The sequence below is a fragment of the Eptesicus fuscus genome, chromosome 9 (assembly GCF_027574615.1).
Source record: "Eptesicus fuscus isolate TK198812 chromosome 9, DD_ASM_mEF_20220401, whole genome shotgun sequence".
In the NCBI taxonomy this organism is placed as follows: Eukaryota; Metazoa; Chordata; class Mammalia; order Chiroptera; family Vespertilionidae; genus Eptesicus; species Eptesicus fuscus.
This window is the reverse complement of record NC_072481.1, coordinates 11,490,647-11,512,988: the sequence shown is the minus strand read 5'-3', so window position 1 is coordinate 11,512,988 and position 22,342 is coordinate 11,490,647. Positions and strand designations below refer to the sequence as shown.

Here is a 22,342-nt window from a genome sequence, read left to right as displayed (position 1 = left end):
AGCCACACTTTCCTTAAGTGGGGATTTATAGGAGCCGGAGGTGGGTTGGGGGATGGAAAATGGCTAAGAGGGTAAGACAATTCTTGCTAAAACTGACCTAATAGGATTCTTGCTGAAGGCAGGCCAGGGCGATCAGACGGTGGAGGATATGGAATCTGGTCAGACATTGATGGTGGGTGGGGATTCTTGCTAAAATGACAAGGCAGGATTCTTGCTAAAGCTAGGTGGTGCCCAGATGGACGTGGAAACCCAAAGGTTGCTAAGAGGCCTCAGGAGCCGGAGTAAAGATTGGCCAAGGAGAACACCTTTGGCCATGGCGGCTCCTAGACCAACGTAAAGCAAGTGCAGCCCCGTCCACAAACCTTGGCATGAAAGATATCCTAACCTGAAAGGAGTGGTAAGGAAGGAGAGAACCTCTAGATTGCAGGACCCCCTTCCTCAAAAAATGTGACCCTCACTCCTCCTCTCCACCTTCAGACTCTTCAACCCAGCTCCACACCTCTGGTCCAGACATCTGACCCTCCCCCCGTCTCACCTCTCTCTCACCTTCTCCCCACCCTTCCCTCTCCCCCAGGCTGCTCCCTCCCTGCCTCCCTGAATCTTCTGCTCAGCTTCCTGCCCAGGCCTTGGTTTCCCTTTTCACCCAGGTGGGTCCCAGCCCTCAGCCTTCCCTCGCTCAGGGCTAAGGTCTTTCCACCCACTGGCCTGGCTGCTGCATGAGGGGAGGTGCAGGGGGAGAGGCTGAGGGCTGGGCCCTGCTTCTCCTGTGCTTGTCAGAGACCTGGGGGCCTGGGGCCTCTCTTTCAGGTCTCGTCTTCCATACTCAGGAGTGACCCCAACAAGCCACACGTTCCCTGCCAAGTCCAGGACCAACAGCAGGACACGGACACGCCCAGTACTGGGCTGGAGGACCCCGGTGGCCACAGTCAGGGCCCAGGCCTTCCTGAGTCCTCTGGGGACCAGCCTTGCTGGAGGGCTCCAGGGAGAAGGTGGCAGGGTAGCCCGTAGGCTCCAGATCCACCCCCACCTCTGCCGGTTCCATGTGTCTGGTCCCCAGAGCAGGAACTGACACCCTTCTTCTCTGTCAGCCCCCAGAGGGCACTAGGGCAGTGCAGGGGGTGGCGAGGAGGGGGGGCTACAGGTCTCCTTCTTGGGCCGCTCATAGATGCTGCAGTTGGGGGTGGTGCCCTGGCAGTAGATGTTGAGGTAGTTGCGATGCTTCTCGTTGTACCTCTGCCTCTGGAAGCACAGAGCCACGCTCTTGTCGCACTCGCACGTCTGCCTGTCGCAGTCCGTCTGGTTGCGATCTCCTGCGGGGAGGGGAGTGCATGCAGTCTGAGGGCCCAGCGGTCCAGGGCCAGCTGCACCAGCACCCCCGACAGGCCCACCCCAGGCCTGTGAGCTCCGAAGCGCTGGGCTGGGCAGCCTGCGTTAACAGCCCTCCAGGGGGCTCTGGTGCATGCTGAACTCGGAGAGCCACTCAAGCCCAGCATGTCATTGCATCGTAGGGAAACTGAGGCTCAGAGGGGGGTGGGTTTACCTCAGTCACCAACAAACCCAAGGCAAAGCTGGGACGAGAACTCAGGTGTCAGGAACTCTCTCCCATCACAGAATGGCAGAACACCCACCCTGGAGGGCGTTCGTGCTAAGGATCCAATGAGGAAAACACTTCCTCCCACGGAGCAAACGCCTAATGCATGGGAACTGCTGCTGCTGTTATTAATATTAGCCTCCAGAAATCATTTACCCCAATGATTCCCCACCTGAGGTGTGCATTCGAATCAGCTGGCAGGCTTGTTAAAACTGACTGCCCAGCTCCACCCCTAGAGCTTCGGATTCAGTAGGTCAGGCGGAGCCTGATAATCTGCATTTCTGACAAGTGCCATGGTGATGCCGATGTCCCAGGTTGGGGAACACCCTTTGAGAATCACCCACTAGCCAATGGTTTGCAAATATTTCAACCTTTCCATCAGCAGAACCCTTTCTCTTAAATGAAACTCTTTCCCGAAGGCTAATACATCAAACAGCTGAAAGAGAAGCCTCTTAAACTGTAATATACATTAAAGAGCCAGCTGGACCCCTCAGGACACCCCCACCCCCACCCCCGCCATCACCTCTCACAGCAGCTATTCCCCCTGCCCTAGGAATCCCCAGAAGTTATCATGAAAACCACTGCTTGGGGTTAAATGAAGGGACACCCCCTCTTTCAAGCCAGCCCCTCTGCCCCATGTTTGAACAGCAGAATATGAGGCCCACAGAGCCCCAAGTTCCCAAGGGCCCCTGGTGCGCCCAGTCCCCCCCTCGCTCCAGACTCTTTCCCAGAGAACAGGAGACGAGTTTCCTTGCAAAGCTGGGGTTGCTGGTGAGCTGTTAGTGAGGGACAAGGAGCACAGCCTGGTTAAGAAAGGAGACAAAGGAAGTTCAGGCTGCCCACAGCACTGGATCGGGGGCACCTGCTGCCCCAGGGAGGTGGGGAGGGGGAGGCAGGGCAGGGACACCTGGGCCATTAGCTTGGATACCACACCCGTTGGGGGAAGACCATGGGGAGTCCCTATAAAGAAGGAAACCCCACCAGGCCTGACTCCAATAGCTTGAAATCTGGAAACTCTGAGGGTCCTGGGATGGCGCCACCTTCTGGTGGGGTCCCAGTGACAGAACTGAAAGGGAACCAAACCCCTTCATGTACCCATGGGGAGACTGAAGCCAGGTAGGGAAGGGCCTGCCCAGGGCTACAGGACCAGGAGATGCTGGCAGAACCCGGCTTTACACCCCCAATCCCCGGCTCCCAGGCCAGTGTCAGAAAGTCTCACACTCACCTAAGTCTTAGGGGTCGGCAAACTCATTAGTCAACAGAGCCAAATATCAACAGTACAACGATTGAAATTCCTTTTGAGAGCCAAATTTTTTAAACTTAAACTTCTTCTAACGCCACTTCTTCAAAATAGACTCGCCCAGGCCGTGGTATTTTGTGGAAGAGCCACACTCAAGGGGCCAAAGAGCCGCATGTGGCTCGTGAGCCGCAGTTTGCCGACCACGGACCTAAGAGATTCCTGAGCCCCACCCAGACCCACTGAATCAGAATCTACAAAGCTGCAGAATCTCCAGGACGAGAGAAATGGGGACCAGGTCAGGCTTGGGGATCAGAGCATACCAGGGAGACATGCCAGAGCCACAGCGAGGGTTGTTAGAATTAACAAACAACAAAAACAAGAGGCCTGGTTAATTTGAATTTCAGGCAAACATATTTTTAGTATAAGTATATCCCAAATATTGCATGGGACATCCTTATGCTAATTCTTAAATTCTATACTAACACTAATTGGCATTGTGCTAATATTACATTTTTAGTATAAGTATATCCCATGAAATGTTTACGATCTACCTATGCGTAAACATTTTTCGTTGTTTATCTGAACTTCAAATTTAACTGGGCGTCCTGTGTTTCATCTGGCAGCCCTGCACAGGGCCCTAGCACAGGCTGGGGCAGGTGTCGGGGGAGGGACTCACTGCAGACAATCGTCGTTTTGTTCTCGATGCTGTACTCATAATGGTCCACGTAGGTGTGGCAGCCCTGGTCAAAGAGCTTCTGGTAGCAGCAGTCATGGGCATGGCAGCACCTAGGGCGGGTAGAGGAGAACAGGCCCGCATCGCCAGGCTAGGCCCATCTCCTACCAGCAGGAGCCTGATCATCTGTCCCATTTCCTCACTGGTCAGACCTTCAGACTGAGGCCCAGAGAGGGATAATTACTTTCCTGAGGTCACACAGCCAGGAAAAGCAGGCCAGTGCCCCAGGTTCTTGTACATGACTATGTCTCTTTGTCTGTGCCCAGGGCTCCAGCTTCCCCCCTTGGAGCCCTGGCTGCAGCTGCAGGAAGGGCCAGGTGGTCCAGCAACGTGGTCAGGTGGGAGGGAGGGTTAGGGTTGTACACTGACTATATGCAGAGGCCATACCTGGCTGTGCATGGTGCCCAGGAAGAACCAAGGTCTGAAGGCTTGAGTGGGGGTTAGGGGGTGGGGGACAGGAAGCAATTGTGGGGTGGCTGTTCCTATCCCCTCTGGTGGAGGGAAAACAATTAGTCAACATGCATTTATTAAGCTCCCGGTGATACCAGACTTGGTGCTGGCTGCTTTTGGGGAGACAGGAGTGGAAGACAAGCCATGACTTCAGGACTCCCTGTCGGATGGAGGAAGCACACACAGCCCTGACCTTCAGAGCCTGCAATCTGATGGGGGCAGGAGTCACAGCCCTTGCCTTTGTCAAGCATAAGCGTGTGCTTGGGGGAGGTCAGAGGTTCTTCCTGGTGAGAGTGAGAGTTCAAACATCTTCAGGCCCGAGACCTTTGTGATGGACAATAGAGTGTGTCCACCATGGTTGGAGAGGACACGGGTCAAAGGTCAGCTCGTCATCACTAACTCATCAAACAAGCCTCATCGTTTGGGGAAAGGGCCTCTCCCACCTCTCGAAGATAGAGATCAGTCTGACCTCCTCTGCCCCACCCGGTTCTGACAGCAGCCCTGGCATTCTGGAACCTACCAGTCTACTTCATCCATGGGCAGGCCACGCCCCCCCAGCCCGCAGTAACAGCCGTAGCCCACGAAGGACAGGATGGCATTTTTCCCCGTGATGGCTTCCACCATGGACTTCAGGTTGAACAGGCTGCTGTGCGCTGCAGGCAGGGCTGCAAGAGAACCAAGGGGAAGCTGTGCACAGCCTGCCCTGTCCGCCTGGCTGTCCTCCCCACACCCAGGCCCGGGGAATGGGGGCGGGCGGGCAGGCAGAGCGGGAGGAAGGAAGCCATGTACAGAGAATGCAGGGCCCACGTTCTTACAGTAAGCCCTGGGGCCCCGAGAAAATAATAATAGTTACCATTACGCCGAGGACACCTCAGTGCCTGTCAGGCGCTGTCCTAGGCCCCTTCCGCACATTAACTCATCGAGTGCTCACTGCAGCCTGATGACAGGCTATTGTGGTGGGGCTGCCCATTTTACAGATGAGATCGCTGAGGCCCAGAGCATTTAGGAACTTGCCCAAGAACACATTGAAAAGAGGCAGAGACAGAATTTGGATCCAGGCAGTGAGAATCCAAGGCCCAACTGCCCGGGAAACTGAGGAGCTTCGCACATGGACCTGCTTTTCAGGACACTGGGGTTTGATTCTGGGCCCTTCTGGCTTGGCCCGGCTCCTCTGCGCCCAGCGGGGACTCAGTGTCCCAACCACAGTCCTGGGGCTGGTGCATCTCAGGGTAAATCCAGAGACAACTGAGTGCCCTGGTCATTCAATGAAGACACACACACACACAACACACACACACACACACACACACACACACACACACACACACACAGAGGCAGGAGAGCTGCTCTAGCCCCAACTGATGAGCAAACGAAGGCTCAGAACAGTGACGGTCTCAGAGCCTGGAGTGGCAGAGCCCAGACACGAGTCCAGGTTTGTGTGCCCCAGCTGTGATGCCAGCACCATGCAGGGCCGCTCCTGCCTGTCTCCCCCTCTCTGGGCTCCTCCAGCTCCCTGTCCCCACTCTCTCCACACTCCCCACCCTCCCCCACAGCCTGAATAGGAATTGTCCCAGGAGAGGGGGGCGCCAAGAACTTCAGAAACTGGAGACTGGATGGAATCCCAAAGGCCGCGACTACTTGCTTCTGAGACGTGGTTGTCCCACATCACTAGTGGCAGGAAACTCGCCATCTCAACCTGCCTTAGTGGGACGAGCACAGACAGACGGGGGCCCATAACTACAACCCTTAGGGCTCCATTTTCCCATCTGTAGAATGGGAACATTAGTACTGACCTCCTGGGATTCCCCCGGGGCAGTGTCCTGTTTGGAGCCAGCATGCACCAGACACTCGCTCCCTGCATGGCACCTGCCAACTCCTGGGACTTGTTAGGACCCTGGGCCGGACCTCCCTGCCCCCTCAGAGAGCTGATGTTGGGAATCCCTGTCTATCGGCTCTGCGATTTTCAACATGACAGAGAATAAGGAGCAAACAAGAGAGGACATGGGCAAGAAGTAGGGAGAAGTGACAGATGTCTTTAAGAGGATGGTTTAGAGCCTTATCAGTGTCTACATGGGGGCCTGGGACAGGGAGAGAGAGGACCCTGCATGCTGTGGGCCTGAGCCTGTGTCTCGAGCTGCACAGAGATTTGGCAGCGATGTCTGTTGAAAGGCCAGGGGGTGAAGGGTGTCTGGGAAGGTTAGCTCTTCACCCCCGACCCTCACCTCTGCTCTGCTGGCTTCCTGGTGCTGGAGAAAAATGTGTGTGCCAAGCAGCTTGGGAGTCGGATGGACTGGGTTTGCAAACAGGTTTAACACTGTGAGACTGTCGGCAGGTTGCGTCACCTCTTTGACCTCAATTCCTAAATCTGACGACAGCCAATAATGGCATTCCCTTGCGGGGCGCCCTGTGCAGAGCCCCTGAGGTCCTGTGTGAGGTCCTGGCCCCCTCACTCCCCAGCCTGAGCCCCAACCTCTTGCCCCACCCATCCTCTAGCTGTGCAGGCGTTACCCCCGCCGGGTGGCTTCATCCCCAGGGCCCATCACACAAAAGGTGGGCACACACAGACCCACACAGACAGACACACCACCCACCTCATCCTCTCCTCCACACGCTGCATACTGCTACACACACTCACGCATACTTCATACACTCACACCTCACACACAGATGCACACTCTCCTGGTTGTCAATGAAACACACTCATACGCACGCTCACCCACAAATACCTCACACAAGCACAACTTATACATCTCACTCATACACACATTCACACATCACAAACACACTCTCCCACAGGCAGCGCCCAGAGGGGAATCCTCAGCCTGAAGCGAGGCCACGTCCTCGCTCCAAGTGCAAGACACAAAGTCTGCGCTCAGTCGGGCCAGAGGCTCTGTCCCTGGCCAGTGGTTTGGGCTGAACTCAAGTGGTTATTTTCCAAATAACAGGTCACTTTGCCCGAATTCACCCAGCAGTGTCTCATGTCCGGCCACATGGAGCCTTATTTTGCTTCTGGCATTTCTTTTCCTCCACGCGGGCCGTGTCCAGGAGAGGGGGAGCAGGCTGCACGGAAAGCCAGTGAGAGGTTCAGTTCATCTTCCATCGACCCGAGGCACCTGCCACCGGAACGCCTAGGTGTGTGGGGGTTCAATGTGCGTCAGGGGCTTCAGCTGCCCCCGAGCCACATGCCCGGGGTTACCTCCCTGGGTAAGAAGTCCCCAGACCTGTTCCATCAACTTTTTATATGCTCACATAGACACCACTGCTCCATACACACCACATACAGGTATATGCACCCCTACGTTCTTATACACCCTCCAGACACACATAACTCAGTTAATACACACACACACTCTATTGAAATGTGTACACACAGGGACATCATCGTATGCTCAGGCACACCTACACACACACACATAGACACATGAGTATGTCCACACATAAACTATTAGCTTCCGTCTACATGTACACACGTACACAAACACACCTCCAGTGTACACAAACACCCAGGTTGGCCGGGGTGCCCAGACGCCCAGCGAATGCCACCACTTTACGATGTTTGCTCAGCTCTGGGCCCTGCCTCTTGAGGCTTGTAAATGCCAACTGCTCGTGGCGTGTGTTTACGTACACGTGGAGGAGGAATGAGCAGCCCCGGAGAGAGGGTGAAGCCTGACAGGGGCTGAGCGGGAAACTGGAGGCCCAGAAAGACGAAGGACAGGCCCAAGGTCTTGCTGCTGCTCAGCGGATGGAGAAGCAGGAGGCCCAAGGTCAAGGGAGAAAGCCTGGGGTGGGGGTGAGGGAGGCATCTCCCCAGAGCCTTTACTCACTGCTGCCGGCCAGGATGGCGACGGTGAAGAACTTCAAAGCCAGGCTAGATCTGAGAGAGGACGAAACCCGGGTCCTGAGTCCGGCCATTCCTCCTTCCTGCAATTCCAGGCCTGCTGCTCCCTCCCGGGCCTCATTATCATTACAGGTGCCCTCAATGCTGTCCCTTGTTGACCCTGGCGACATTGATGCCGTGGTTCCTGCTGCCCATCCCTGTGATTAGCAGCTCCAGGAAGAACTGAGCACCTCCTACCTGCCCTGCGCCTCCCGAAGGCTCAGCCCCCAGAACGGCGGAGCCAGGAGGCACCAGGAGCCTTTCCCCTCCCACCTGGAGCAGGAGTTGGCTCATTGCCTCATGGGGTTGGATCACTGTTGCAGATCAGAACCAAACCCCTGCCATATTTGGACCAGAAAGTCATGTGACTCAACAGGGTAGCTGAGTCTTGCACTCAGAGCCAAGGGACCTGGATCCTTGGATTCTAGTCCCAGCTCCGCTTCTAAAATGCTATGTGATCTCCGATAGACCTCTTAGCCTCTCTGGCCTGGATTGCCTCATGAGGATGGACTAGATGATCCGTAAGGCCCTTCTAGTGCTGAAAATGCAGTGACATTTCTCAGCCACCCCTCAGAGACTCAGAGCTCTCCTTCCGGATACAGTTCCCCACCTCCATCCCTGCTGCTCGGCATGGAGGGTTCTGTCCCCAGGGAGCAGGCACGTACCTGGAGGTCCTCGAAGAAGAGGCCCTAAGATCAGGGCCCCTCCACCCAGAGGGGTGTCTAACCAGCACCATCTTCCTGAACCCTTTGGGGTAGGCCTGCGCCCCATCTGCCATGTCCAGGGTTCTGGGGGGCCAGCGACATAGGGCTCCAAAGGTCCGAGATCTGCTCCAAAGGCTCCGGGGAGTAGGCCCCAGCTTCTCACTGCCACCTACACTGGCAGGTTCGTGCCGGGGCAGTGCCCCTGGGCAGGAGGCTGGTGACACATGGCCTAGAAAAAGGAGGCTCCACCCCCTCCCTCCCACCACCACCTCCACCCCGCCCACAGCTGCCTGGTGAAGTCCCCACCCCCGGTGCTCTGGCCTGCAGAGGGTGGGGGTTTGTGCACCTGGCCAGGAGTTGGCCCCTCCCGTTGCATCTGGAAAAAAAAAAATTAGTCCAAAGTCCTCTCTATCCCCATCCGAAAAGGATGTTAACGTTATTTAGTGACACTTGCTACAGGACAGTGGGGCAGACTTTACCCAAGGGGGCCGTTACAATGGGGTCTCGCCTTGGGGAAGAGAGATTGAACTTAACTCCAACAAGGAGAAATGGGAATTGATAGCCAAGGAGGAGGGTGGGGGTCAGTGGATGGAAAATACTAAAACATCAGGGGTCAGGGGGATGCTGGCTGAAGGCAGGCCAGGGTGATCAGACATCACGCGGGAGAGGGGAAAGGAAGGGAGGGGGCTGAGGAACTTCATCAGATAGATATTGGGGGTGATCAGATATCGAGGATGGGGATTCTGGCTGAACTGACTTAACAAGATTCTTCCTAAAATTGGACAAAACAGAGACAAACACAGAAGCCCAAAAGCCGGGGCCTAGTTGAGCAAGAGTTCAAGAGAGACGGAGTGGAATTTGGTCAAGAAGAGAACGTTCGTCAGGGTCTCCATGTGGCTAGGTGCCTGTCTGTAGGCCTCCCTCCACCTCTGCAGCATGTCGGTGCCCACATCTGGCTAAGACGGAGGGCACAGCACATGCACCTGGCAGGAAGCCCGACCCGGAGCAGGGCTTCCCCACCCGCACCACGGGCAAGCGCCCCCACGCCCCTCACGCTGAACAGATCCCTGACCCCACACTAGATCCAGTCGGAGCCCCCTCCCCACCAAGTCTGACAGCCAAAATGTCTCCAGACATCACAGATGTGCCCTAGGGGGCTCAGTGGTTTCAGGTTGAGAGCCTCGTGGCCTGCGAGTCGGTGCCATGTGCCCCTAGATAGAGGGCGGCATGCGTGTGGGAAAGATGGACAGGAGAGGAGCCCCTGGAGGATGGCATAGTCCCACGGATGGGGCTCCGACCGCAGCACCCCCGCAGCTCGGCTCTGAGATCCTGGCAGCATAGTTCCCTTCCTTGCCCTCCATGTCCTCAGCTGTGGACTGGATGTAACCGGCTTCCCCGAGAGAGGATGGTTGGACAGATGGCAGGTGCTGTGCCAGGTGGGCATGGGGTAGGCACCCAGTGAAGGATCTGATTGCTGCCAAGCCCAAGCTCCTTCTCCAGTCTTTTTTTTTTTTTTTTATATATTTTTTTATTGATTTTAAAGAGGAAGGTGAATGGAGAGATAGAAACATCAATGATGAGAGAGAATCATTGATCGGCTGCCTCCTGCACACCCGCCACTGGGGATCGAGCCCGCAACCCAGGGATGTGCCCTTGATCGGAATCGAACCTGGGACCCTTCAGTCCATAGACCGACGATCTATTCACCGAGCCAAACCCGTCTCCAGTCTTGAGGTGAACTGGGGTGGTGGGGAGGGGAGGGAAGAGTACTCTTGGAAATTAACACTCCAAGTAACCCCCCACCTTCGCATTGGCCCTGCTCTCCCAATGCCCCCAAGTGGCTGACGAGGGGCTGAAGGGACCCTCTGGGGCTTCCCTTCCTAGGAATCTACCACACCAACTGGCCAGCCTGTCCCACAGGTCACCCCCCTCCTCCCACCCCCATCCTGCCTCTGCCCAACGTCCTCTCCATGGATCCAGGCCGTTCTCCTTCCCAGCAGTTCTGGGAAACCCCCAGTGCATCCAGGCACACAGCGGCCCCGGGGAGGGTGTTCATTTCCACTTGCTTACACATCCCTCCGTCGGTGCCCGTGCACGTCCTGGTGTGTGACTCTTGACGCTTCACTCAGACCGGGGGTCCCGGGGAACAGGGGACTCTATTTCCTCCAAAGCCCGGGGATTCCCAGGGACAGGACCTGCCTCGTCAGGCTGGGAGCTCCCTGAGGACCGAGAGTGCTGGGAGGAGGCTGGGCTCTGCCGTCACTTGTCTGCACAAAGCTTGGTTCGGTCTTTGCTTCGATTTTGCATAAGCCTCGTAATGGTATCACAGCCTCGGAAGGAAGAAGGACTAAGAAGTAAGGCCAGTACAGTCCACACCGGGACGATATAGCCTCCAACCTGTAGGTAAACTAGAACCACTTAGATCTGTGCCAAGGAGGCCATCACCAGGGTGGGGACCCCTGCAGGCCTCCAAACAGCCCTGTTGCCAGGTTGTCTCCTACTCCCGCTGGCTGTGCTGGTTGGGCTGGTCTGCAGAGGGCAAGCCCCTGAAGTGGGGGGATCAGCTCTTCCCTCTCCCCGCCCTCCCCCTACCAAGCACAGGGTGCTCAGTACCCAAGGTCAATAAACTGGTCGACCCGGTATTTCCACTTGGGGAACTGTAAAAGAAGATGCCAGCACAGATGAAAAAAGATACTGACTGTGGTGTTTTATATGATGCACCCCCAAAATCAGGAGCAACTTAAGGTAGGGGTTAGTTAAGCTAGTTCTTAATCAGCCATCCATAATCCATAATGTTTTTAAAGATTTGATAATACAAAAAACAAAATCCTGGATATGAAGGGTAATAGCAATTTTGTAAAAACCAAAAGTGGGGGGGATGAGAGGGTTGGCGTGCATATATATAAAAATTATCAGAAGGATATACAGCTAAACATTAGTAATGGTTCTTTTTAGGCAGTGGAATAGCTGATGGTTTTATTTTATTACTTGTAATTTTCTGTATTAAAATGGCTGTAAGACAATACCACTAAGATGGAATAGTCAATTTCCTTGAAAGACACAAACTCACTCAACTGGAAATAGCCTATATCTATTAAAGAAAATTAATGTTCAATTGTAGCTTAAAACCTTCTCATAAATGAACTCCAGGTCCGGATGCCTTCACTGGTGAATTCAACCCAATAAAAATACTGCATTAACTGCTAGGGCTGCCGTAGCAAAATACCACAGACGGGGTGGCTTAAACAATAGACATTTATTTTCTCACAGGTCTGGAGGCTGGAAGCCCAAGGTCAAGGTGAAGGCAGGTTTGGTTTCATTTGGAGGCCTCTCTCCTTGGCTTGCAGATGGCCACCTTCTCACCGTCCTCACATGGTCTTTCCCCTGTGCGTGCACCATCTTCTTGTCTCTTTGTGAGCCCAACTTTCCTCTTCTTATACAGGCCACAACCTATTACGTGATTTTACTTATAGAAAACGAACAGGCAAATCTATAGAGATGGAAAGCAGCTTAGTGGTTGGCCAAGGCTGTGGTAGAGGCGGATGCGGAGAAACTGTTAATGGATAGGGTTATTTTTGGGGGGTTGTTGAAAATGTTCTAAAATTAGATTGTGGTGATGGTTGCATAACTGTGCATATACAAAAAAAACTCACATCGATTTATACACTGAGAAATGAATAAATGGGATGGTATGCAAGTTATATTTCAGTAAAGCTTTTTTTTTTAATGGAACATTTTATTCAAATTTTAAAAGGAAGAAAATTCTGATACATATCATATGGATGCAGCTTAAGGCCATTATGATAAGTGAAATAAGCCGGTCACAAAAGGACAAATACTGCATGATTCCACTCAGATGAGGAACTTGGAAGATTCAGATTCATAGAGACTATTCACTATTCAGGAAGTAGAATAGTGGTTGCCAGGAACTGGGGAGAGAGAAACGGAGAGTTTCACAGGTGCAGAGTTTCAGTTTTGCAAGATGAAGAGTTCTGTGGATGGACGGCGGTGATGGCTCACCACAGTGTGAGCGCACCTAATGCCACTGAACTGGACACTCAATGGTGGTCAACATGGTCAACATTGTTGAGTATATTTTACCAAAAAATTTTAAAATAAATATTAAAAATGGATCATAGACCCATTTGTAAAACCAGACAAACATCTTGGGGTCCACAGTCATCCCCCGATTCTGACTCCTCAGGCAGATCCACCCACTCTGTGCAAATCCGCATGAGGCTCCCACCCCCACCCACCAGACGGGCCACGGGGGGTCTGCACAGCCCAGCTTCCCATCAGCTTAAATGTGTCTGCTCACTCCAGTGACACCAAAAGTCCCTAGCGGGCAGGGGCGTGGTCTGCCTGCCGGCCAGCATGTAGCTGGTGCTCAGGAAAGCCCTTCATTTGCTGGGTGGCTGGGAGATTTCTTACAAGTGTGGTCCTTGCCTTCCATAAGCTAATGCCAATAATGAGAACACCAACTACCACCATTGAGCGCTTATGGTATGCAAGCCAAGCATCGTCTAGGCCCCATGTCTCAGCATCTGCACAAGAGCCCCATTGTGCAGGCGGGGCCTTCTCCTTTTCCTCCACCCCATTTAACAGGTGAGAAAACAGCCGGGGAGTCAGGATGACCTCCAAGCCGCCTTCTGACCGCCCAGGCGCTGCTGCGTCCCAGTAGGATGTGGCCTTGAGACAGGCAGCAGGGGGTCTCACCAGATCTGAAGACAAAACAAGAACCTTCGAGCCATGACTGTGTCAAAGCTGCTGGGCATGGGAATGGTCCAGCGATTTTGAAAGAAGATTCTGTGGCCACTAGCCTGAGCTTGGGTCACTCTGCGTGCCCTGAGAGGTCAAAGTGGAAATCCCCGCTGTGGGTGACCAGCTCTGTATCAATTAGAAACCAGTCTCTGGGCCCGAGGTGTGGGGAGAGGTCAGTGTGCCCAGCCCTTTGCTTAGGTCAGAACCTTAGACTCTTTCCTCCTGGGAGGAGGGGTCACCAGGTGCCATGCGTTTACTGACCACCTACTGTATACCTATCATTCTCCCTGTGATTATGACAACACGCCTTCGGGGGATGCATCACTGGGCCCATATTTTGGATGGGAAAACTAAGGCTCAGGGAGCTGATGTATTGTAATCACGGTGATGCCATTAGTAAGCTGGAATTCAAACCCAGATCTGACTGATATCAAAGCTGGGTTTTCTTTGTACTACACGGCCTGAGTTTATCATCTAGAAGACTATCTGAAGTAACTCTCTCTGCCCATTCACTCCCTCAAATTTGTAGAAGTATGATATACATAGGAAAATGCACACATTACAACAGCTGGATGAATTTTCCCAACTTGAACACACCAATGTAACCCACAGCTGGCAAAGAAAGAGAGAAGCGGCACCCAAAACCCTCCTGTCACCTGTCTAGTCCCCACCCCCTCAGTGGGGAACCCTGTCCTGACTCGTAAAAGCGCGATTCAGTTTGGCTGTGTTGGAAAGTCATACACACAGAGTCTGTACTCTTTGGTGTCGGCCTTTTGGGTCAGCATCAGGTGTGTGAGGTTTTTCCATGTTGCTGTGTGTAGTTTCAGCCCCTGGTCTTGTTATCCCGAAGCGGCTCTGCCTCAACGGATCCATTCTGCTGTAGGCAGGCACTTGGGGGCGGGGCGCTCTGGTTGTTTACTCCGCTTGCTTTGGTTCTGCCCTGGTGCAGCTGCAGGAAAGTGGGTCTCTCTCCCCCAAAGGCAGCTCAGCTCTCTCCCTCCCTTCTCTTTTCCTGCTGCAAGCCCCTGGGGAAGCCCAGCTTTCACTTCCTCGTGTCCTGCAAACCTCCAATAAGTCGGAGCTTCGTCTCTAACATCGTCTGGCTATTCATCTCGGATAGAGTCCAGGCAGGGGACCATCCTGGTACATGGAGCTTCGCAGGGAGACATGAGTCGAGGGGAGGTCCTGGCCCCTGGCTGAGAGGACGTGGGGTCACCCATGGGGTACCCCTTGGGAGATAGGGGTCCTCTTTCTTTTCAGCAGTGAGGTTGGGGACAGCAGACTTGCAGGCTCTGCCAGCTCTTCTCATGCCCACCTCCATCTATACCAGGAGGGCAGGAAAGTCACAGCAGAGCCCTGGGTACAATGCCTCGTCTGTGAAATGGGGATTAGGGCAGTAACCACGCGCATGTACTATGTGGGACCACTTAGAACGGGGCCTGGGAAGGGCAGCTCCTGGCAGACCTATGTTGTAACCCAAACTCTGCCTCGTACCTGCTTGTGACCCTGGGTACGTTTCTGAGCTCGTCTCTCACCTGTGAAATGGACGCAGCAGTATCTCCCGTGTGGTGTGGACGTGAAAATCACATAACAAGGCGGTGCCTGACGCACGGTAGAGGCTCAGCAAATGGTAACTCTTCTTCATCGAATAAGCGCTCCAGCACCTCAGCCCCCTCCTGCTGCTTTGCGCCCACCACCTGGAGATCTTGGTGCATTATCAAGTGTTTTTCCTACTGTTCCCACGGATGTGAAAACCCACAGATTTGCTGACAAGTCTCAAGAAACCACCAGGCCCAATGAATACGCACATGCTGCCAATGGAGGCAGATGCAGGGGTTCTGAATTTCTACAGATTTCAGAGAAAGGAAGAGGCTTAAAAACATTTCTATCATCTGACCCAGCAATTTCACTTCTGGAAATCTACTGGAAAGAAACCACCCTTGCCCAGCTAGTGTGGCTCAGTAGCTGAGCATTGACCTATGAACCAGGAGGTCACGGTTCAATTCCCTGTCAGGGCACATGCTCGGGTTTCAGGCTCCATCCCCAGTAGGGGGCATGCTGCAGGAGGCAACCAATCATGACTCTCATTATTGATGTTTCTATCTCTCCTTTTCCCTTCTTATCTGAAATCAATAAAAAATATTTAACAAAACAAAACACCACCCTTTAAAAATAGACAAAGTTTTATTATCATAGTGTGATCTATAATATGAGCAGTGGTGATCTTAAGTCATAATGAGGAAAAAATCAAAGAAACAGACCCAGAAATGACCCCAATGATAGCATTAGTAGATACCAACATTAAGACAGTTATTATAACTATATTCTCTATGGGTAAGAAGATAGAGGAGAGCTTGTGCATATTAAGTAGAAACACCGAAGATATAAAAAGACCCAGATTAAATTTCTAGAGAGAGAAAAATACACTGTCTGAGATGAAAGATAGAGTAGATAGGATTAACAGCAGATTAGACAATGCAGAGGAAAAGATTATCTCTATATAAAAAAGGCTAATATGCAAAGAGTCCCCTCAGGAGTTCGACCGGGAGACCAGGAGTTCAATCGCTCGCTGTGATGTGCGCTGACCACCAGAGGCAGCACGGAAAAAAGGAAGGCCCTAGCTGGCAGCTGGAAAGTCCCAATCGGCCCTGATCGCCGGCCAGGCCTAGGGACCCTACCCGTGCACGAATTTCGTGCATTGGGCCTCTAGTTCTATTATAAGCAGGGATGATGTGGCTGATGAAGATGGTGATGAAGGGAGTAACCATAGCTAACATTTATTAAGTTCTAGCTATGGACCAAGCCCTGTTCACATATTATCTTGTTTAATCCCCACAAGAAGGCTATGAAGTAGGTACTATCATCACCCCTATTGTACATGGAAGGAACAAAAGACTCATTGCTGAGCTCCTTGCTCCAGGCGAAGCAGCTGGAATCCAGGCAGTCTGGCTTTGGCTCCCACCCTTTCATCCTCTTCACCTCCACAAAACGCCATGTAACCCCTGTGTGGTTGCCGTACGGCATTCTCCCCATGGGTGAGGCTTGGTGCAGTGTGCTGAATGCTTCCTGAACCCCACAGCAATCAGAGGAAAGAGGGGCTGCTGTCCCCATATTGTCCCGGTCCTGCAAACGTGGAAACCAAGGCTCATGGAAGTAAAGTGATTTGCCCGGGGTCCCGCAGATGGTAAGAGAAGGAGCCAGAGTTTGAGCCAGGTCCCTCTGATCCCAAACCCAGCCATCCAGATGTGCCTTGGGGCCTCTGGAGGAGTCTGGGGAAAATGTTTTTGAGGCCCCTTTATAGTGTCAATATCATGGCGACTCTCCCACCAGGGAAAAGCTTCCTGGAATCAACAAAGCCTTCTGTTCCTGCCTACTTTTGCTCCTACCCAAAGGATACCAGATGAGGAGAAGCTCTGGGAGTTAGCCACATGCCTGTCAAGAGCCCAGATCTAGAAGACTGCTCATAGGGTAAGGCCCCATTGGCAAGAGTAGAAGGGATGACTACTGAGCACTCATTGGGGAGGCATGTCAAAGAATATGCTAGAGACACGTATTTTGCCTTCTGTTTCAAATTCTTTTCTCACACATTAGGTGATCAGTCAGTGATGGAGGCAAGGAACAAAGGAAAAACTAGATGTAGAAGAGAGTTGAGAGAGAGAACAGCTCCCAGCAGTGACTCTTGCTGGTGCACTTTCTGGGGTGAACTGGTTAGCTGGCAGCCAAAAGGTCAGCTTGGGCTCTATGCCCTTGAACAGCCATCTCGTGGGCATAGAAGAAAACCAATATCTGCTTCCCATGGGCTCTCCATTAAACCTTGCAGGGTTATCCGTGGAGCCTTAGTGGCAGACCATCTCTTTGTGGTGCCTCCGTGTGTCCTGCCATCAGCACCCCCACCCTAGTTAGGCTGGATCCACACCAGGTGTTCATTAGGATTCCCGTATGTGAACTGGGCGGGCCTTCTGCAAGTTGTCGACACATGTCAATTGCCTTCAAATTGTGCATGTGCTTTGACTCGGCAAGTCCACTTTAGGGATAGATCCCACAGCAGCAGTTCTGGACATGAACTGAGATTTCGCCTCCGTGGTGTCTTTCACTGTACCACTGTACACCCTAGAGCAGTAACCCGTATGGCCGTCAATACGGAATTCACTAAATGAGTGGCCTAGCTGTATCATGGAATACGAGGCTGGCTTTCAAATGTTTCTGCAGAAGAATATTTAATGGCATAGAACTGTGTTCAAGTTTGATTGGTAAGTGAAAAGAGAGGCTGCAAATAACAACTTCCTAGTTTGGTCAGGAAAAGTGTGGAGAGATATATATAGAGAGAAAGAGCAATGGAACCAGAAGGACATACACCGAACCCGTAATGCTGCTTAATGAATCCACAGGTGATTTTTAATTTCTTCTTATTGTTTATGTTTTCCAAATCTTCTACACTGAACATGTGCTTCTTTTGCAATCAGGAAGTTTAAAATACGGATGTTAAAAATAAAAATATTTTTTTAAAATTCCCCCTTGCCAGAAAAGAGGAAACAGAAGGAGCAGAGGTGGCCTCCATGAGAGCTAGAGCGGGAGGGGCAGGGGCAGGCTCAGCTGGTGGGGGTGGGGGTGCCTCTTATATAAGGGGCTGCCTGCATGAAGGACTTCCGGCAGCTGCTTCCCCTCCTCTGGGCCGGGATCATGGAACTCCCCCTGCTGTGCGTATTGGTGGTGTTTGCTGGTGAGTGGGGACAGGAGCCACAGCTGGCAAGGGAAGGAGGGACACGGGTAGGCCCTATGTCCTTTTTCTAGACTGAGCTGCTGCTCTAATCCCCACCGCCCTGGCCCCTCAAGCCCTCAACCCTCTGCCCCTTGCAAGGAGCCATCAGCGGCTTCCGGTCCCTTAGAACGGTGGCTGTGGCCAGAGAGGCCTGGGTGGCCAAGCTGTGGCGCGCTGCTGGCCTGCCGTGAAGGTCAGAACCGAAGGTTCAGAATCCAGGGGCCTGACGAGCTGGCACCTGTGGTACTTTGGACAAAAATTACAGAAATGATCTCCTCACCTCCTCTTGTTCCCCTCCGTCCTTTTGACCAACTAATAACACTCATTTGCATGGAAACAGCACTCCGCATCCACGCTCATGATCTCCCTTGAACCTGGGAAGTGGGTTCTGTTGACTGTTGGAGGGAGGTGGGCGATTTCTATTTGATCTTTAGCAGAAGATCAACTGTAAAAATGTGGCTGCTAGCAAATTGGCACCTCAAAATATGTGATTTTTAGAAAGGATGCCTTGGGTCTCTATCCAGGTTCCTCCACTTACCAGTTACTATAACCTGGAACAGCCTCAGTCTGCTCCTCTCTAAACTGGGGATTAAAAATAGTATTCATTGTCGGTTTCTCCGTTTTCATAAATACACCACAATTATGTAAGACGATACCACACTAGAGGAAAGTGGGTGAAGGCTCTGTGAGAACTTTCTATATGATCTTTGCAACTTTTCTCTACATCTAAGTTGACTTATTAAAAAAAAAATAGTCTTTTTCTCATGGGGTAGATGGAGTCAATAAATTGCTACGTGAAAAGGCCCATGGCAAGCACTCACTGCCATTATATTTTTTAATAGACGTAGTGGTTGTTGTCGTTTTGTTACCCAAGGTCATTGGTCCGGACCAGATAGAGCAGAGGTGCCAGCCAGGGGTGCACGGGCCTCCCCTGGGATTCACGTCCTCTCCTTGTTGCTGGGCTCCTTGGCAGGTGTGACTCCAACCGAGGGCGGGATTCTGAACCTGAACAAGATGGTCAAACAAGTGACCAGGAGGACACCCATCACCTCCTATTGGCCCTACGGCTGTCACTGTGGACTTGGTGGAAAAGGCCAACCCCTAGATGCCACGGACTGGTAACCCTTCCCAGGCAGGCCCACGGGCCGCAATCCTGTCCTGCCTGCACCCCAGGACTCTCCTCTTTCCTCTCCATCTATTTATTCATTCTGTGGACCCATTTTGTACCATGTGCTAGGAAGTCTGCTGAGCTTCGACACAGGCTCAGAATCCCGAAGCCTGCCTTCCAGAAGGTTCCCCAAAGTCTTGAAGACCCTCCCCCTTTGTACTCTCAACCCGTAATCTAATTAGAATACATACACACACTGCCCGCTGCCTTTGCACCGGGTTTTTTATTTTATTTTATTTTTATTTTTATTTATTTATTTTTTTGCACGGGGTTTTTTAAAGGTCCCGCCTCATTTTGCCATTGTCTCATTGGATCTTCACCACAATCCTGGGAATCGGCCAGAGGAGAGATGAGAGCCTGGGGCTAGGCCAGGTCACTTCCCTGACCCACCACTTACAGGCTGTGTGAGCTCAGGCAGGTGGCTTGGCCTCCCTGAGTCCCAGTTGCCTCAGCTGTGACATGAGGATCATCCTAGTACCCCTGTAGTAGAGTGGTTGGGAAGATTGAGAGAATTTGTAGGAAAAGCAGGTGCCTGGGTCCTAGGCAGCACTCTGTAAGTGTTAGCTAGCATGAGCATGCAGAAGACTAGACCCCTGGAGGCCTTGGCTCTTCCAAGGCGGGATCGGGTTCTCCTCTGGGGCAGGGGCTGCCTGAGACCGCGCCAGCTAAGGACGGTGCAGTGCGTCTGTGCGCCCTGCCCCACTTCCTGTCCTCTCCCTCCAGGTGCTGCCATGCTCACGACTGCTGCTATCGTCACCTGAAGCTCCACCATTGCCATTACCACAGGGACCATTACAACTATACCTTTTCCCAGGGGGACATCCAGTGCTGTGAGTGTCTGGACCGGGACTGGAGTTGAAGACTGAGGAAGGGAGTTCTGCTTTCACATGCTGTGCAATGATGCACAAGCTACTCAACCTCTCTGTTGCTCTCGCATGCCCAGTGGCAATAGTGGGGCGGTGGAGGAGAGGCGGGAGTAGGGGTGGGAGTATGGAGAGGTCCAATGAGGGCTTTGGCCCCTTTAGGATCTGGAAGGCTGGCAGACCTCTGCTTAGATCCCAGAGCCACCACTGACCAGCTGTGTAACTTGAATGCCTTGCTCAACCTCTCTGAACCTCAGTATCTTCATCTGTGAACTGAGGACGAGAAAAGTATTCTATTCTCCCCAAGAGCGTTAATCCGGGGACTAGAATGAAGGCAGACAGAATGAGCTTCACAGATGCCTGCCGCAGGGCATGCTCGATAGATGACACGGGCTACTGATCTTGTTGTTTCTCCTCCCATCATCACTGATCCTCACAGCAGCCCAGCCAGGAGGCAGCCCCACCCTGATGAGCTCCATTTCATAGACAAGGAGATGGAGTGAAGAAGTGTTTGCCTGGAGTCACACAGCTGCCAGGAGCAGAGCCTGGGTTGCATCCCAGGTCACTTGGCCCCTGGGTCCATGCTTGAAGCAGGTGGCAGGTTCCAGGGCTGGGAATCAAATGGGCACATCACCACTGTCCCCGTTCACTGAGGACTTAATAATAATAACAATGACACTAATAGTAACAGCCGGCATTTATCGGGCACGCACTGGTACTGAGTGCTTTGCCTTCTTACTTTCATTCTCACAACAGGCCCCCCCTCTCCCGCCCCCTCCCCAGGCAGCACTTCTCATCATCGCCATTTTATAGATAATGAAACTGCAGTACTGTGGTCCCTCCTGCCTCAGAGTCTTTGCACAGGCTGTTCCATCAGCCTGGAGCACTCCCCCTCCTCCACCTGGCTTCCCTAGGGAGAGAGACCCTTCTGACCTCAGCTCCAATGGCTCTGGCCCACTGCTTTCCTGTCCTGTGGCCCTGGCATTGTTTCTTACTCCCATAGAGCACAGTTTGATATTCGTTTCTGCGGTTCTCAAAGACCTGCTGCCCCACGGGAGTGTGAACCTGAGAGGTCAGCTGTGTTCAGTCCTGCCTCCTCCCCCTGCACCCCCCCCCCTGCACCCCCGCCCCGGGCCAGCCACATGATAGGTGCTCAAATGTTCATTGAATGAATGCAAAAATAAATAAAGGCACACGGGGGGGTCTTGGTACATACCCAAGGTCAGGCAGCTAGAGTCCAAGTGTTATATTGCAAATCAGAAGACGCCTTAATCAATAAGCCAAATTTATTTGGAGTCCTGTTCATTTCGCTAGCGCTAGCGGGCCCAGAGGAAAATCTTGCTTCTCAAATTCTGGGGCCCAATATGGTGGAAGTCTCCCTCCCTTACTTATATGTTTTTCAGCTCTTTGTCTCCCAAATTTGGAATGAGACTTCCGGACTTTCTGAGAAAAAGTCCTGTGTGCTGGGACAGGCCGTGAGACCATATCTCAAGGCCTGGCCTGGCGCCAGCACTGACAACTCTGTCTGGGGCATAGTTTATGGCCTCTCTGGAATGGGGAGTAGTCTTATTTTTCCCTATTATTTAAGCAAGCAAACGTTTACAGAAGCCAGAATAGCAGGGTTAAATTTTAAACAGCAGTTTTTACCCAAGATGGAGGTTACTATGCTTCCTAAGTAGCCGGGAAGGACACCCTAAAGCTGAGTGAGGACGGCACTGCCTTCAGAGGTTCCCTCCAGGGGCCCTAGACCCAGCCCTGGCTCAGTCTCAGGAATGGTTGGACACTGAGCCCCTCTCCTGCACCCCACAGCTGACAAAGGGAGCTGGTGTGAGCAGCAGCTGTGCGCCTGTGACAAGGAGGTGGCCTTCTGCCTGAAGCGTCAGATGGGCACCTACCAGAAGAAGCTACGATTCGCCCGTTTCTACAGGTCCCGCTGCAAGGGCCAAACCCCTCTGTGCTAGAAGAAGCCTGCCCGGCTGTCCCACGCTCCCTACCTGGGTCCTCGGAAGTCCCTCGAGATTGCTGACACCCCTGTCCCAGAAATAACTAACCCTCTGAAGCAGCCTGGCTCCCTTAACACACCCCCAGGGAGCGGGAGAGTCGGCCTCTCCTCCACCACCCACCTTGCCTCTTGGGCCTTCTGAAATAAATCTCCCAACAGCAGCTGTGTCCTCTGAGGGTGGATTGAGATCTTAG

The 22,342-nt window shown here is 52.8% G+C and overlaps 2 protein-coding genes across 2 annotated transcripts; one reads left to right on the top strand and one right to left on the bottom strand.

Moving 5' to 3' along the window:
- Positions 1-1,101: 1,101 nt before the first annotated feature.
- On the bottom strand, positions 1,102-8,669 carry PLA2G2F (phospholipase A2 group IIF). The gene is made up of 5 exons (XM_008148243.3): positions 8,557-8,669; positions 7,839-7,888; positions 4,535-4,679; positions 3,508-3,617; positions 1,102-1,310 (listed from the first exon to the last, which is right to left on the bottom strand). The coding sequence occupies exons 1-5, from the start codon at positions 8,667-8,669 to the stop codon at positions 1,102-1,104; spliced, it is 627 nt and encodes a 208-aa protein (XP_008146465.2).
- Positions 8,670-18,021: 9,352 nt separating this feature from the next.
- PLA2G2D (phospholipase A2 group IID) lies at positions 18,022-22,298 on the top strand. Its single transcript, XM_008148135.3, has 4 exons — positions 18,022-18,076; positions 19,089-19,233; positions 20,007-20,113; positions 21,956-22,298. The coding sequence occupies exons 1-4, from the start codon at positions 18,037-18,039 to the stop codon at positions 22,105-22,107; spliced, it is 444 nt and encodes a 147-aa protein (XP_008146357.3). The 5' UTR covers positions 18,022-18,036; the 3' UTR covers positions 22,108-22,298.
- The last annotated feature ends 44 nt before the right edge of the window (positions 22,299-22,342 follow it).

Coding starts and splice junctions, on each gene's coding strand:
- PLA2G2D (XM_008148135.3), top strand. CDS start 18,037: ATGGAACTCCCCCTGCTGTGCGTATTGGTGGTGTTTGCTG. Junction 19,234..20,006: donor CCCCTAGATGCCACGGACTG/GTAACCCTTCCC, acceptor CTCTCCCTCCAG/GTGCTGCCATGCTCACGACT. Junction 20,114..21,955: donor CCAGGGGGACATCCAGTGCT/GTGAGTGTCTGG, acceptor TGCACCCCACAG/CTGACAAAGGGAGCTGGTGT.
- PLA2G2F (XM_008148243.3), bottom strand. CDS start 8,669: ATGGCAGATGGGGCGCAGGCCTACCCCAAAGGGTTCAGGAAGATGGTG. Junction 3,618..4,534: donor CCCATGGATGAAGTAGACTG/GTAGGTTCCAGA, acceptor TACCCGCCCTAG/GTGCTGCCATGCCCATGACT. Junction 1,311..3,507: donor CAAAACGACGATTGTCTGCA/GTGAGTCCCTCC, acceptor CCCTCCCCGCAG/GAGATCGCAACCAGACGGAC.